The 14,881-nt window shown below is 44.8% G+C and overlaps 1 protein-coding gene across 1 annotated transcript in view; it reads right to left on the bottom strand.

The window, feature by feature from the left end:
• PLCH1 (phospholipase C eta 1) overlaps positions 1-14,881 on the bottom strand; it is a 261,944-nt gene that overhangs the window by 222,642 nt on the left and 24,421 nt on the right. The window contains exon 2 of the mRNA XM_045297657.1: positions 12,230-12,348. Coding sequence (XP_045153592.1) covers positions 12,230-12,308 — 79 coding nt within the window. The 5' untranslated portion in view covers positions 12,309-12,348. The remainder of the gene's footprint in view (positions 1-12,229; positions 12,349-14,881) is intronic.

A 14,881-nucleotide genomic window follows, 5' to 3' on the forward strand; every position in this document is an offset into this window, starting at 1 on the left:
CCCCTCCCTCCCCAGATTTTCTCTACTCGCAGAGACCTTTGTGCAAGAGAAGGGGAACCGGAAAGTAAACCAGCGATCACAGACTGAGTGATTCCATGAATGAGACGTAAGGACATAGCAATGTGGAGTGACAGGAAACAAGTGTAAACGAGGGCCGGCACCTGGTTTGGGAGTTCACACAAAGCTGCTCTGCAGAGACCGGTCCTCTAGGGCCCAAAGGAGGAGTTGAAAGTTGGCTGAGGAAAGCAGGGGTGAACTTTGTAGGGGAGGCGCACATTTGCTGTGTTGCTCCGTGTTCTGGGGAATAAAAAAAGAGTCACCGTGGCTGGGAGGAGCCCTGCTGGTGTAGGAGGTTACACACTGAGCTACTAACCACAAGGTTAGCAGTTCAAACCCACCATGAAAGATGAGGCTGTCTGTTCCCATAAAGAGTTACTGTTTCAGGAACCCACAGAGGCAGTTCTATGGTTACTACGAGTCTGAATCGGCTTGGTGGCAATGCATTTTGAGTTTTGCTTGTTTGTGAGTGTTGCTGGGGTGCAAAGGGGGCAAAGAGAACAATAAAGGCAGGAAGGCAGAGGGACACCAAGGTGTGCTGCTGCAGACATTCTGAATGTGAGGGCCTGGGAAGCATCAGTGGAACCCTGAGACACAGAAGGGCAGCTCTCGGTGCGCGGCACTCCAGGGAGAGAGGGCTAAGCCAGGGGAGTACTCTTGTGAGTTACCGCCATATCGAGAGCTCATGAAGCTCGGGTGGGGGGAGGCCTGGGGGGTGCACATAGCTAATGTGCTTGGCTGCTAACCGAAATGCTAGAGGGTAAAGCCCTCTGAGAGGTGCCTCTGAAGAAAGGCCTGAGGACCTACTTCCACAACAGCCAGACCTTGGAAACTCCATGGGGCACAGCTCTGCTCTGACACATACGGTCACCACGAGTCGAAATCATCTCAGTGGCCCCTGTTTTTCCGGAAAAGTGTGAAAGTAGATAAGACCACCTCACACTATCAGCTCCGGATCTCACTTACTGGCATATGTTTATCTCAGGCCAAACCTGAAGCTTTACTGCAGCTAACGCTTCCAAGAAGAAGCTCCGTGACTTCTCTCTCACCTCGGCGACAGTGCAGCCGGATCTCCGGCTTGCCGCCGACCTTCCCTTTGTTCCTCCAGCATCCAGAATGTTAAGAGATCTCCCTATCCGTTCGAACGCAGCAGATTGCACAGATAAGAATCCCAAACCTTTCTGCAAGAAGTGCCCCGGAGTAAATAGAAAACATGGCATAGGCCTCATCGCATGGGTGACTTTCATGTACACAGAAGTGGCAGCTGGCAGATTTTAATCTCTGTTTTGATAGATGGAAGATAAGAGGATTTATGATTATAAATGTAATCACTAAAAATTATTATTGTGGGCCAAGAAAAAAAAAAGTGCATCTTTTGTATAACTGAATTAAATAATCACATTGCCCTGAAAGAACTGAATTTGCTCATGAAAAGATTATTTCTTCCTTCCATCAATCTCTGTGCATATATTAAGCACAGAGTGGGAAAAGACAATTGGGCAAATGAGAGAGCCAGTAAAATGCATTCTAATTATGGAAATGTTGCTCAAAGAACAAAAGCTTAAATTGGTAACACAGGTCTAAGGGGGAATAATTCTCATAAGTAGCCACTTAAAACATGAGACATCCACAAATCTGAAGGGAAAGTTGACTATTCATTAGGCATATTATTTCTTCTTTCTAATTTGATAATTAGAGAATTGGTATTCCCACCCAGAAAGGAAAAGAAACAATCAAGGACCTTCCTTTTGGCTTGGCTGACTTCCCGAGGGCCACAGGTGGAAGAAAAAGAGTAGGAGAATCTAAGCGGGGAGGCGAGCCAGAGACCGCACTTACTGGCAGTATACTTGTCTCAGACAATTGAGCCAAAGCTTCAAAGAAGAAACACCATTACTTCTCAGTTGTCTGGACTTGTGGTGGAGCCAAATCTTCAATTGGCCAGAGACGTTCTCATTGTCAGTCATACGGGGTGGGCATGGCCTCCACAGGAAAACCTGTCGGAGATCACCACAGGCTCAGTTCCCCAGTGACATCCCCCACTGGGATAAGACTCCTGATGGAGAAAGAGACCTCACCGCGGAATGTTGTAAATCTGGATTGTTGCTTGCTCAGCCCCACTATACACACTTGCAAGAAGCAAGCACAAGAGAAATGCAGCACCTTTGGGGGAAAGAAGTCCCCCATATTGCCAATGTTAGTAAACAAGGACTAGCCTGGAACAGCTCCAGAAGGTGGATCACTGGGAGCTAAGGGGTGGGGTTCTGTCCATTCAAAATGGCACAACTTGAGCCCATGTTGCATATACAGCTGAGGTGCCCACAGTGGCGGAGATGGCACGCTGATATGTGAAATTGGAGAAGGCAGCCCCCCCACACACACACACCCCCGGCCAGTGAGAATGAGCAAGGGAGAGAGCTACAAAAGAGGGACCTCACCACCCCCCCCAGATCTGTGCAAGCAAGACACTTAGAGGAGTCACCTTTGTGCTCTGGAGCAGAGTGAGAAGGGACTACAGTCCATGGGTGCGGGAAGAAGAGGGGGGCAACTTGGTACGTCATTCCAGCCTCCACAACCCTCAGCAGTCCTCACAGACCCGTAGGAAGGAACATGGAGGGCTGAGTAAAAAAACGGAACAGTGGATTAACCCGGTATCCTCAGGGGCTGGGGAAGCCATATCCCAGGCAAAAGGAACGGGAATGGTTCAGAGATGGAGCTGACGAGTCTGAAATGACAAAGGGCCAGGGTAAGGCTAAACCTCCCAAACAGATGGAAGCAGGGGAGGTCCTGATCACCTCCTGGCCACTGGTATAGCACAGGGAACTCAGGTGTGACAAAGGAGGTCTTTGCTGCCCACTGCTCTCCCTTGTGCAGAAATCTGAGGAGCTAGTCCTTCCACTCCTCTTCAAAGGGAAGGCATGTAACAGAGCCAGACAAACACTATGCCAGGCGGAGAGAGCAAATGGAATTGAAAAAGGTTTGAGATGAAAGTTTTAAATGGGGGAGCTGATATCAAACAGTTCAAGAAGAAAGCAAATGTGTTTAAAATGATGGTGGCACCAATTGTACAGTGATGCTTGATCTCATTGAATGATGGGTTGTTCTAATAACTGTAAGAGCTCCCAATAAAATGATTTTAAAAAGAAAGTTTTAAATTGGATTAGACCCTCCATAACCAACATTACTAGAAAGATAATAGCACCTGCCCAAATTGCACCCTAATATAAAGCCCAATGATGCCCCGAGCTCCTACAGCAGATGGTCTGCTGAAGGCATGAGTGGCTAATAGACTGGTCTGAATTAAGTGGATCCCTAGTTCACTGCTGCATAATTTCACTCTTCTTTATATTTACCAGGCGGCAACGATCATTCTTCTTTCTTCGCCCTGTGAGAATAGAATTCTAGTAAGAGGGCACTTCGCTGTGCTCTTTTTTCAAACAATCACATTTGTCCTGAAAGCCTTCATGGCAGACCCAGCTCCTGGCCCCTTGTGGCAGGAGGAACTGAGCACATACCTACCCTACCCACATGGGCCCACTGCTCACCCTAAGAGGAAAGGTAGCATTTTGCCATACGAAAGTAACTACAAACATTTCCACACAAGACACATACTCCCCTCAGCACCTCCACCTTGTCAACCTTCTCTTCTCATGCCTAATCCATCAGCATTCTCATATGAGGGGGTACCCCCCAAAAAAGGGAAAACATACACACAAACAAAAACACAAATGCTCCGACCTTCCCTGGGAAGGTCACCGTGAATTTTTTCATACAAGCAGTTTTGCTCAAACCTCAGTTTTTGCGATGGCCGATTGAAGAGAACAGCATGGGGCAGTGACATTCTGTTTCCTGCTCAGGAAAAATGCCACAGAAACTGTTGTGATGGTGAACACGACTCACAAGGAGAGCGCTATGCAAAAAACTCAAATGCATGGGTGATTTTCTAATTTTTTTTAAAAAGTGAAATGTCAATTGATGACAAGCCTTATTCTGACGTCTGTCAACTTCCCAAATGGGCAAAAATGTCGACAAAATGTGTGCATCTGTGCTTGAGGACCGATGACAGACCGTTGAAGAAGATATGGGGAAGTTATTTGGACTATCTTGGAGTTTAGTTCAGCGAATTTTAATGGAAGGCTTGGAAATGAGAAGGGTCGCTATGAAATTTGTTCTTCAGGTTCTGACTGACCAAGAAACACAGCATCAAGTGGAAATATGCTGTGCTTTGAAAAAACAGCTTCGAAGAGACCCATAAGGTTTCTCCAAGGTCATTACTGGTCATTAATGGTGCTGTTCTTATGCCCCCAAAGCAAACATCAATCAAGTCAGTGGAAGACACCACCATCACCTCGCCCAAATCTTCATGTGAAATCAAAGATCACGATGATGCTCATTTGTTTTTTTGATGTGAGGGACACAGTGCATTTGGAATTCATTCCACCAGGTCAGACTGCTAATCAAGCTTTCTATTTAGAAGTTCTGAAAAGATTGCATAAGAGTGTGTGACCAAAAAAAAAAGTCCTGATTTGTGGCAAATGGACTGGTTTTGCCACCACGACCATGTACCTGCTCACACAGCCATCTCAGTGCTCCAGTTTTGGGCAGAAAATATCATGCCTCTCTTGCCCCACTCACCTTACTCACCTGACCTCACTCCATGTGACTTCTTTTTGTCCCCACAAATGAAGAGGGACATGAAAGGACAGCGGTTTGATGACATAGAAAAAGTGAAGAAAAAAATGAGGGTGGTGCTGTCAGTCGTCCAAACAGATGAATTTGAAAAATGTTTCCAAGAATGGAATCGCAGGTTTAACAAGTGTATTAAGTGTAATGGAGAGTACTTTGAAGGTGGTAAGGTTGTTTTATAAAAATATTTAAATACATAGCTTTTGGGGGGTGTGGAATCCAATTTTTTGTTTTGTTTTGTTTTGTTTTCCCAGCAGATGGGGTACCTCCTTTTATCCTTTACACCTGTTTTCACAGTAATTGCCCAGAATCCTTGGGCAGGTTTGCTGCGGGGGCATTTTGGAATCTGGCTTCACCCACAGTCGACAAAAGGGAACTCGGGACCACAGAAGTGACACACAACTACAAAAGTGAGCAGCAAAAACCTAGGAGGCCCATTGAGATTAAAGAAATCCCCAAGACTATTGTCTTTAAACCACAAACCGAAACTATGCCCCAAAGTCACCTTTTAGCTTAATAGCAGGTTAGTTTATTACTATCATCAATATCACCTTTGAGTCCTGCACACTTATGAAAGCCTACCTCTGTGAGACAAAATGGCCAATACGGATTCTAAAGCAGAGATGAGAAGGTCAGAAGGAGGTGAGACCAGCTTAATGAGAATGAACCAAGTAAGACAGAAAGGATGGGAGTGCCACACAATGTGAAGGACCTCACCCAGGTCACTGGACACTGTGTGTACACACTGGCAAATGGGAACCTGTTAGCTGAGCACACTTCCACCAAAAATATAGTAAAAATTGTATCCGTTGAATGGTGTGGTAGTTACATAATCTCCTGTCAACTTGAGGATATTAAGAGTGAAGGGGTGGAGTCTAACCTGTGAATCAGGTCACAGCCTGATTTCTCCTTGTGGATGTAGCTTCTCCTGAGGATTCTGGGAACTTCCTCTCTTCCTCGCTGGAGGCAGGACACACTCTCTCTCTGCTTCACTTGCTGTTGAGGAGCCAAACTCAGAGAGCTGGAACAGCACATGGAGATCGTCCCCAGCGCTAAGACGTTTTCACTGGCCACTGGATCCACAAGACTCTTCACCCACCAGCCTGTGACCTTCCTGCATTTGGCATCATTGCGTGTACTACGTGAGTTTGGAGAGGAATTTATAGACTAGTGTGGGACATATGGGCTAATATTGAACTCATGGACTTGATCTAGGCTGGGCTGGGATGTTTTCTCAATATACAATTGTTCTATGATATAAAGCGCTCTCTTACATATACATGAGTGTCCCTGGATTTGTTTCTCTAGTCAACTAAAACAAACAGTACTAGGTTTCCTTTTGAGCTGCTGAAAACACGTTCCAGAATTAGGGCATAAAGAAGGTTACATAACATCCCATCCCTAAAAGTAAGTTTCATAGCATGTATATTTTATCCTAGTTAAAATAAATGAAAGTGGAAATCATCTGTCTTGTTAAGTTCACTGTTTTCGTTAGAAGGTAGCACTAAGGCAACAAGTACTTTGTAAAAACATGTCATGCCGTTGTTAGGCACCATTGAGTCAGTTCCCATTCACAGTGACCTCATGTGTGTAACAACAGAATGCACGCAAGCTATATAAATATTGAATAAGAAAACTTTTCCCCACTCTATCCCTAGATAGGAAGAGACACTCGTTATTCCATTTGAAACGTTTGTTGCTCCAGCTTTGCAAGGCCGCTCGGAAGCACCCACAAAACAACATGATCACAACAGCCATAAATTTCAGAATAGCAGGTTGGGGTGATACTATAATAATTTATAGGAAAGCAACTAATGTTTTTTCCAATATTACATTTGCAATGAGCTGTGCATGAAAACAAAACGTAAGTTACCTCCAAGTATATTCTAGCCAGGAACTAAAATGTCTAGGAAACCTTATACACATGAGAAATGGTATGTCTTAATTGTAAAAACACTATTAAGAATCAACTGTATCCCAGGGCAGAAAAAAGGATGCTGTGATTAATTCATTGCAACTAATTAAACAATTGCAAGTATAACCCCCAAAACCAAACCCATCACCATCAAATGGGTTCTGAGTCACAGAGACCCTACAGGACTGAGTAGAAATGCTCCTTAGGGGTTCCGGGATTATCACTATTTACAGAAACAGATAGCCTCTTCTTTCTCCCTCAGAGCAACTATTTGGTTTGAACTGCTGATCTTGCAGTTCACAGTCCAATGCATAACCCACGGTGTCACCAGGGATCCTTAGCTGAGCATTTATTTAAAAAAAAAGAAAACTCACTGCCACTGAGTTAACGCCACCTAATAATGACCCTATGAGATAGGGTAGAACTGCCCCTGTGAGTTTCCAGGGCTGTAACTTTTTTACAGGAGCACAAAGCCCCATCTTTCTCCTGCAAAGCAGCTGATAGTTTCGAACAGCCAACCTTGTAGATTTCAGAAAAAAGCATGGTTACCATGCAACCAGCTATCTGAAAACAAGATATCTGGTTTGGAATGAAACCATGTGATCGGAGGAAACGAAAGATAAAGCTAGGCTCCTCTTAATCCAGGTAAAGGAATGTAAAACAAACGACTGCCATTGAGTCCATCAACTCATACGTATGACCCAATTCACCTAACACGGAACTGCAGATAGTCTCATCTTTCTAACAGAGCTGCTCGTGGGTTGGAACCATCAACTTTGTGTTTAGCACACAAGTGCTTAATCAACTGCTCTACCATAGCTCCTTAGGAAAAAGCTATTATTTCTCCTTTTTTTTTAAGTCATTATTTCTAATTGAAGTAATTTCTGGAAGTAGAGGCCATTAAGGTAATGTTCACACTACAATGCATTGTTTGTGCAAGTTATTGCCTCCCTTGCACACCTATCACGAAAGCTAAAGCAGAGAAGGGAGTAAACGACGCTATCAGCTGTGTGGCAGGTCCTCAATCCCTTTAGGTCCGTAGATCCCCTAAAAATCTGAGCAAAAGACACCAGTGGGAAAGGGCAGATGGTAATTCCACTACAAGCTTCACACAGTGTTCTCACAGGATTTTTCTCATCACTAAACAGAACACAACCAGCTCATTTGTGTTATCCAACAGACTCGATTTCCTCGCTGTTCAAGATATATCATTCTTACTTCAAAAAAGGTTATAATGATGAAATATTGCATAAATGACCAGAAGGGAACAGACAAAAATATAACAGTATTTCTCTTTGGGTCATGGAATTATGAGTAGTTTCTAAATTGTTCCAATTACAACATTTTAAAAAACAACAAGTTGCCATCCAGTGAGTGGATACCAGTTCATGGCATCACAGTAGAACCATGCCCACTGCACTGACTCTTCAATGAAACATTTTGGATCTTCAATGGATGATTTTTCAGAAGAAAATCTCATCCAAGGAGGTTCTAGGTGGACTAGAACTTACAAAGTTTTGGTTAGCTGCCAAGCACATTAACCTTTAGGCCATCAAGGGCCTCCCATGACAACATTTTATCTTTATAATAATTGTTTTAAATAAGCCGTGACTATACTTTATGAACTGTGACACTATGCACAAAAGTTACAGTTCCCATTTTCGCTTTGTTGACCATTCCGGTCCATATGGCAGCTGACCACAAAAACCCTCATTTGACTTTTATTTTTTAACAATTTATAAATTGTAAATTAGATGGGGGTTACATTTCAGATCATCGACTTTTTATTCAACAGTTTAAACTACTAACCAGTATCCCCAATAGTTGACCCTTCCCACTCCTGCTCCTTGATTTCTCTTCTCCCTCTTGCGGAACCCCATCTTCCATTTCACAAAAGTTAATACCGTTCAACAGTCTAGCCCATGGCTTCACTTCCCCCACCGCCCCCTTCTTGGCAATCTCCAGAGTCTGCTCCCTTTGCTATGAAAGTCTTTATCCTGTTGCTGTTGTTGTTGTTGTTGTTGTTCTGCTTAGAACTGTGGTCTCATATAATATTTGTTTTATGGTCAGCTAATTTCACTCAACAGCATAATGTTCTCCAGTCCACCCATGCTATGAGGTGTTTTGTAGTTTCATCCTTGTTTCTTAGTGATGCACGGTATATGCCATTGTGTGTATACACCAGTTTCTTGATCCATTCTTCTACTGGTGGGCAGTGAGGTTGTTTCCACCTTTTTGCTGTTGTGAACAGTGCTGCAATGAACACAAGTATGCGTGTCTGTTCAAGTTATCATTCTTGCATCTTAAAGATATTGACCCAGCAGAGGGACTGATGGCTTATAGGTAATTTCTATCCCAGTCGTTTGACATAGTATTGTATCACTTTCCACAATGCTGGTACAAAAGGACCCTCATTTTACGGTAGCCCTTTTCTCTTAGGAACGCCGAGTAAACCAAGTCTGCATATTACAAAGTCTATCATTTTTCAGAGGAAATTTTTTTTTCTGTGTATTACAGAAAAGATTTTACTCTTTTAATGAGAAAAGGTTTGTTTGTTTGTTTTGGGGGATTGTAGTTGGCTTGGTAATGGAAGGAAACAATAACATAGACAAGATGCCAAGCTAGTAAACAAAACATCTCTGACTGCTTTCTTCACGCTCCAGAAACCCAGTTACAAGAAACCTGTTCATTGTGACTTGGCGTGGCCTGTCTCCACCTCCTCTCTGAAGCAGAATGATTTTATAAAGGTAAGAGCTCAAAATATGCCAAGATTTCTCACAACTCTCCCTTGTATTAAGTTCCTATTTAAACAGACAATACGTTTGTGTTAAAGAAACAGAATAGATGGGATCATTTCTTCTTGAATTAAAATATATCCTTAGACATATCAGAAGTACTTTAAGCTCTTGTGTTATTATAATTTGAACAGAATCATAATTCTAATTGGCTCTAATCCTTGCACTCTTGGAAGGATTTAATATTTCTAAGTCCTTTCAAAAGAGTAATACAAAAAAAAAAAAGGATAACCAATTCCTATTTTAAGTATTATACTGCCCCCTTGTGTGTCTTGTGCTTAATGAAAAGTTGCCTCTTGCACCATTACAATGTATTTTGCACCAAATACAACAGTCCTCGTTCTTAGAAATACTTGAATGGAATCACAGAGATTAATTAGAATTGGAAAGAATCTTGGAAGTCATCCAAATGAGCACATTTATTTGAGAGAGAACTAGATATAAAGGATTAGAAAGTATCCTCAAGATCATACATCTCTGGTTATTGTTTACGCCAGAGAGAATAGTGTTAAGGTAACCTCTCAAAATGTTAACTTCTCAAAAGAAATGGCAAAAGTGGGGTTATGGAGGTCAAGTTCCTAAATGGTGCAAAAGAGGCAACTAGGAAGAAATGCCTGGTGATTTACTTCCAAAAGACCAGCCCTGGAAATTCCTAAGGACAGGGGTCACCGTGAGTGACAACAGTGTCAAACGCAGCCAGTACCTGGAGTCATGCAGAGCAGTTTGACTATCAGAGCACTGCTTCACAGCCTCCCAAAGCCTATGTTCCTCCAGCCATAAAATGGAACAAATAAGTATTGCGAAGGAGTTAGATGGACTCAGTGTGACAGTGTTCATCAAGCTGTTAGTGTAAGTAGCTGTAATACAGTATTATACTGATTAATGGAATCACTGTAAGAATAAATAGGGAATGGTTCGTACCTTTTTAGAGTCTTCTGATGTCTGCATGGAGGCATTCTAAAATAATGAAGGCATTTTCACCTTTTTTCAAATTGGCACAAAGCATAATTTGAAAAATAAAGCTAGTCTTCCATGTTTCTCTGACGAGATACAGTTATTATTTCTAAACACAAAGGAAGTTGCAACAGAAAGTACCATAGAGCCAACCCTGTGTGTGTGACAGAGATGGAGCGATGGAACCTCAGTGCCAGCATTAAGTCACGGCTCCCACGGCTCCTTCCCTCGCGTAGGGCGCTTTGCCACGACAATGCCAAGAAAGGCCACAGAGAAATGCAGAGGCAAGCGCGTTAATTCTTGCTAATACTGAGATATGGCGGCTTGGGCCCATCCTGTCATGTCCGCTCTTTCCATCTTCCACCCACAAAATGAAGCCAGCCATTCCTACGTAAGGTCCTGTGCCAGCTGCTGTTGAGTCCATCCCGACTCACGGGTGACCGTGTGTGTCTGGACACAACTGTCTTCTCGAGGACTTCCCAGGGAGACCCTTCAGAAGCAGATCGCCAGGCCTTTCAAGCACCCACCTTTCAAAGTTGACCCTATATACCAAGTCAGGGACTCCAGGGTGTCTGATCCCGAGGAGACATAATGAAGGTGAAAGAGCACAGTAGAGGGAAGGGAAGTTTGTTATCTTAAACTTAATTGGAAGCAACAAGTTGAGCCTGTCGTCAAATTAGGGGGTGGGAGTGGGCAGTACCCAAGTTAGAAAGCTGAAGGAAGCTTAAATTAGAGGATTCTGTCAGCCAGTGCATGCTCACTCCCCAGAAATCTCTCTTCCTCCACAACCTTCCCACCACGTTATTCCAGAAATCCTGGCAACGCGTAAATCTGGCTCTTAAATAAATTTCGCTCAAGGGTATCCTGATAGCAGGGTGCCAAAGCCTATCCCCTGACCGTCTACATACAGCAAACAGAGGCGAGCAAGATAAAGGCAATTCACCGTCGTTTGCCAAGGGTGGTGCCAACATGGATTACTCTAGGATCTAGCTGCAGCAATCCACCCCAGGAGAGAAGTCTTAGAGCCCCAAGGGAAGAAAATAAAACTCAGTGGGCTTTACGGTGAGCCTTCAACTGGAGCCTATGCTATTGCTCAGAGCTGTTGAGTTGGTTGCGACTCTTTGAGACCCTATGAAACACGGCCTGGTCCTGTGCCGTGCCCACAAGGGTTGTTATGTCAAAGCCCATTGCCCCAGCCACTGTGCCAGTCCATCTTGCGGAAGGCCTTCCTCTTTTTCGCTGTTTGAATTCAGAAGGCATGTCCCTGCCGGGAGCGAGCACCGACGGTGGCCCACAGATATGGACGGTGCACACTCCCAGACTTGTTTCTGTGGTCGCTGCTCTGTTGCTACTGCTGCTGCTGCAGTCCAGTGGATTCTGATGCCTGACAACAGCGCCTGCGCAAGGAACTGCTCCCCGGGGTTTTCCAGGTTGTGACCTTCAGTCTTCTGAGGCACCTCGAGGTGGGCTGGAACCACCAACCTTCCAGCACCACTCAGGAGCTCGCCCCACAAGACGGCAAACACCAAAAAGGACTATGGCTGCAGTTGAAGGTCTAGTGCAAGAGGGAGGATGGGCACATGAAGGAACCTGGAGGGTAGCAACCGGCGGGCATGCCGCCGTAGTTATGGAGAAGGGGTCACACTGCTAACTGTGGGGAGCGAGTCCAACTGGGCTTCCCCGGGCAATTATCCACCAACAAGTTAACTCCGGCTCCTGGCTCAGGCCAACAATTACACCATATTTGCATCCAGGGCGCTAGAATAAAAGTGCTGTCAGAAAGAAAATAAAAGATCCAGATACTTAGGCACAGCAGGCAGCTCACCATGAAACACACTGTTGTCCACCAGAAAATGCCTGCGGTACTGCACACAGTCCCTCTTCTCCAAGTTCCAGTAGCTCATTGTCAGAAGGGTGCTGGCACCGCATCAAAACCCAATTGCCCTGTCAAGGGAAACAGAAAGAGACCAAAGTGAAGACAACGGTGGCGGCACGCTCACATGGGTGGCATGATGCCATTCGCCCCCGGGCCTCGCGCGGCTACACACCCTGCACAAATCTCCTCTCAACGCTCGCGAGTACCCCGGGCGCTAGAAATTTTCCCACAGGTCTCCCAGGGGGGTGGAGACATTCCAGAGGAGTCGCTTTTCCCGACGGGGCTGGAAGGTAACACCGTCTCCAGGGGAAATAAATGCACCATCCAGGAACAAGTTCCAGATTGGGTTGAGCACACTCCGGACCTTGTCCAAATCCATGCCAACCAGCGCTGGTCACTTCTGACGAAAGGTCAGCTGCAGCATAGGAGGTTGGTTAACACGAGGGGGGGCTGTCATTCCAGGCTCCTAAATCTGGTGTCAGTGTCACCAGGGAGGACTGCGTAGTCTGTGGGAATTTTAGAAATTATAGCAGCATCCAAACACGGGAGCCAAGCCGGCCTCGGCCTTCTCGGTTCAATACAGAGGTCCAGAGCGAACTGGCGAGCATAAGCGGAGCCGGCGGCAGACCTCCATCCATCTGGGTTAAGAAGCAGCCTTGCCTCCCCTCCGCAAGGCTCCCCCTGGACAGACACCGGGAAACAACGCCAACTAGGGCACGAACTTGAAAAGCAGAGATCCAAGCTGATGAATTGAACTCCTCCAGCCGATGGGCATAACCCTGAACAAGGCCTTCCTTTGTTCTGGGGTTGTGGTTGAAGCAACTTTTCAGAATCCCAGCCTCTTTTCTGTTCCGAGAATAAAACCAGGCAAAACCAAGCAGGGCCGGTGTGAAATGAACGCCACAGGTGGGAAGCAATTTGTCATCTGGCCTCTTACAGCCACCGGATGAAAATTAAAAATTATCAGGGTTTCCTCGGCTCATTTGCGGGGCCACAACTGGGAAGGATCCATATTCACCTCTCACCAAGAATCCAGAAGGGTTTCTACCTAAGCCCAATCCATCCAACCGTGTCTCTACCCCCTCTTACCTGAGCCCCATCAACACCACCTTCCCAACACCCGCCTTCTGGTTAAATTTGCCTGCTTCTCCCAACTCCCACGCTGAGTCCCATTCCTGCAGGATAATAATCAGCTGAAACCTAGTTGCAAAATGACAAGGAACCGAGAAGTCTCGATCCACTCACCTCTGCTGCTTTTCTACCCCTCCCAGTACCATAGAGATCTCTTCTTTTGAAAAGTAATTTGAATCACCTATAGTCATGAATGCTCCGTGAATTTAAAACAAAAAACACAGAACTAAAAGTATACTGAAATTCATCAATTTCTTAAAAATGGAACGTCTCTCTTCCCTCACATCCCATTTCTTTTTTTCTATACATTTAAGCATATATGAAAAACAAACCTGTGCCCAGCGAGCCTGTTCTACCTCACCCGCATCCCAGTGGGACTGTGCTCCACACCCAGGGTTTGCAATAGCTGTGATCTTGATTCCAAGTAGACCCACTCCCAGCCTTTCCTCCCCAGCCCCCAGGGCGGATTCACACTGCAGCCTCTTCTTAACCAACCCAGCCTTCACCACTTGCTCCACCCAGGGACTGCTAGATATGACTCAGTACATGTACATCAATGTGAAGACTTCTCCATTTTTCATAAGAAGACCTTTCCTGAGGATTGACAATAATGTTTAGTAACATTAATACTAGCGATTTCCTACCAAAAGTGTGTTTATAACTTGGATCAGGGAATTCTAAATTCACATAGACTCCGACTATAGAGAACCCAGTCCAATCCTTATTTACTAGGGGACCATGCTTGCTCCTCCCTTCTCGTTCACAGCTGGAGAAAGTGAAGTCACAACTGTGGACCATGTGCTTTTGTGTATAGTGTTTGGGGGTGTTCAGTAGACCCTTGTTAATCTTTTTTTTTTTTTGTATACAAGGGTTTATCTTGGTGTTTTTCTTATTTGTATTGGTACCTAATTTCAACAAAAGACATTCATATACATGCCTGTCATTTGGCTCATACATCCATCTTCTGAGACAGATACTGGTATCTCCATTTACCAGATAAAAGGAGAGGAGAGAGTAGTAGAGAAATGAAGTAATCCATCATGCTGCTGGGATAATCTAGCAATGAGACTTGACACCAGTATTGTCTGACTCCAAAATCAGGGTTCTAGTTGGACAGGCCAGGAGGAACAAACAAAGCTGTAGAGCAATGTGGTGATTGTAAACTCACTCTGAAAATTCTTGGACATGCTACCTTTGAAAAGGAGAATCTGTGTCAAAGACCACAGTCAGAAGATCATGGTTTCCAGTTTCCTGCTACTTTATCCCACCAGCATGAAGGAATCACTTAATCTCTCTAATACTCGCTTCGCTCCTCCTTTCATCTGATAAAATGAGTGTAAATGGATAGGGTGAAGTAATTTAAGGGGAGTGAGAATGGTAACAGTCTGAAGAATGCAACCAATGCCACAGAACTGTACACACAGAAATGACTGACTGAATGCATGTTGGGGTGGTGAGTATTCTACCCAC

The sequence above is a fragment of the Echinops telfairi genome, unplaced genomic scaffold (assembly GCF_000313985.2).
Source record: "Echinops telfairi isolate 266 unplaced genomic scaffold, ASM31398v2 ScPeMD7_7420;HRSCAF=8458, whole genome shotgun sequence".
Classification (NCBI taxonomy): domain Eukaryota; kingdom Metazoa; phylum Chordata; class Mammalia; order Afrosoricida; family Tenrecidae; genus Echinops; species Echinops telfairi.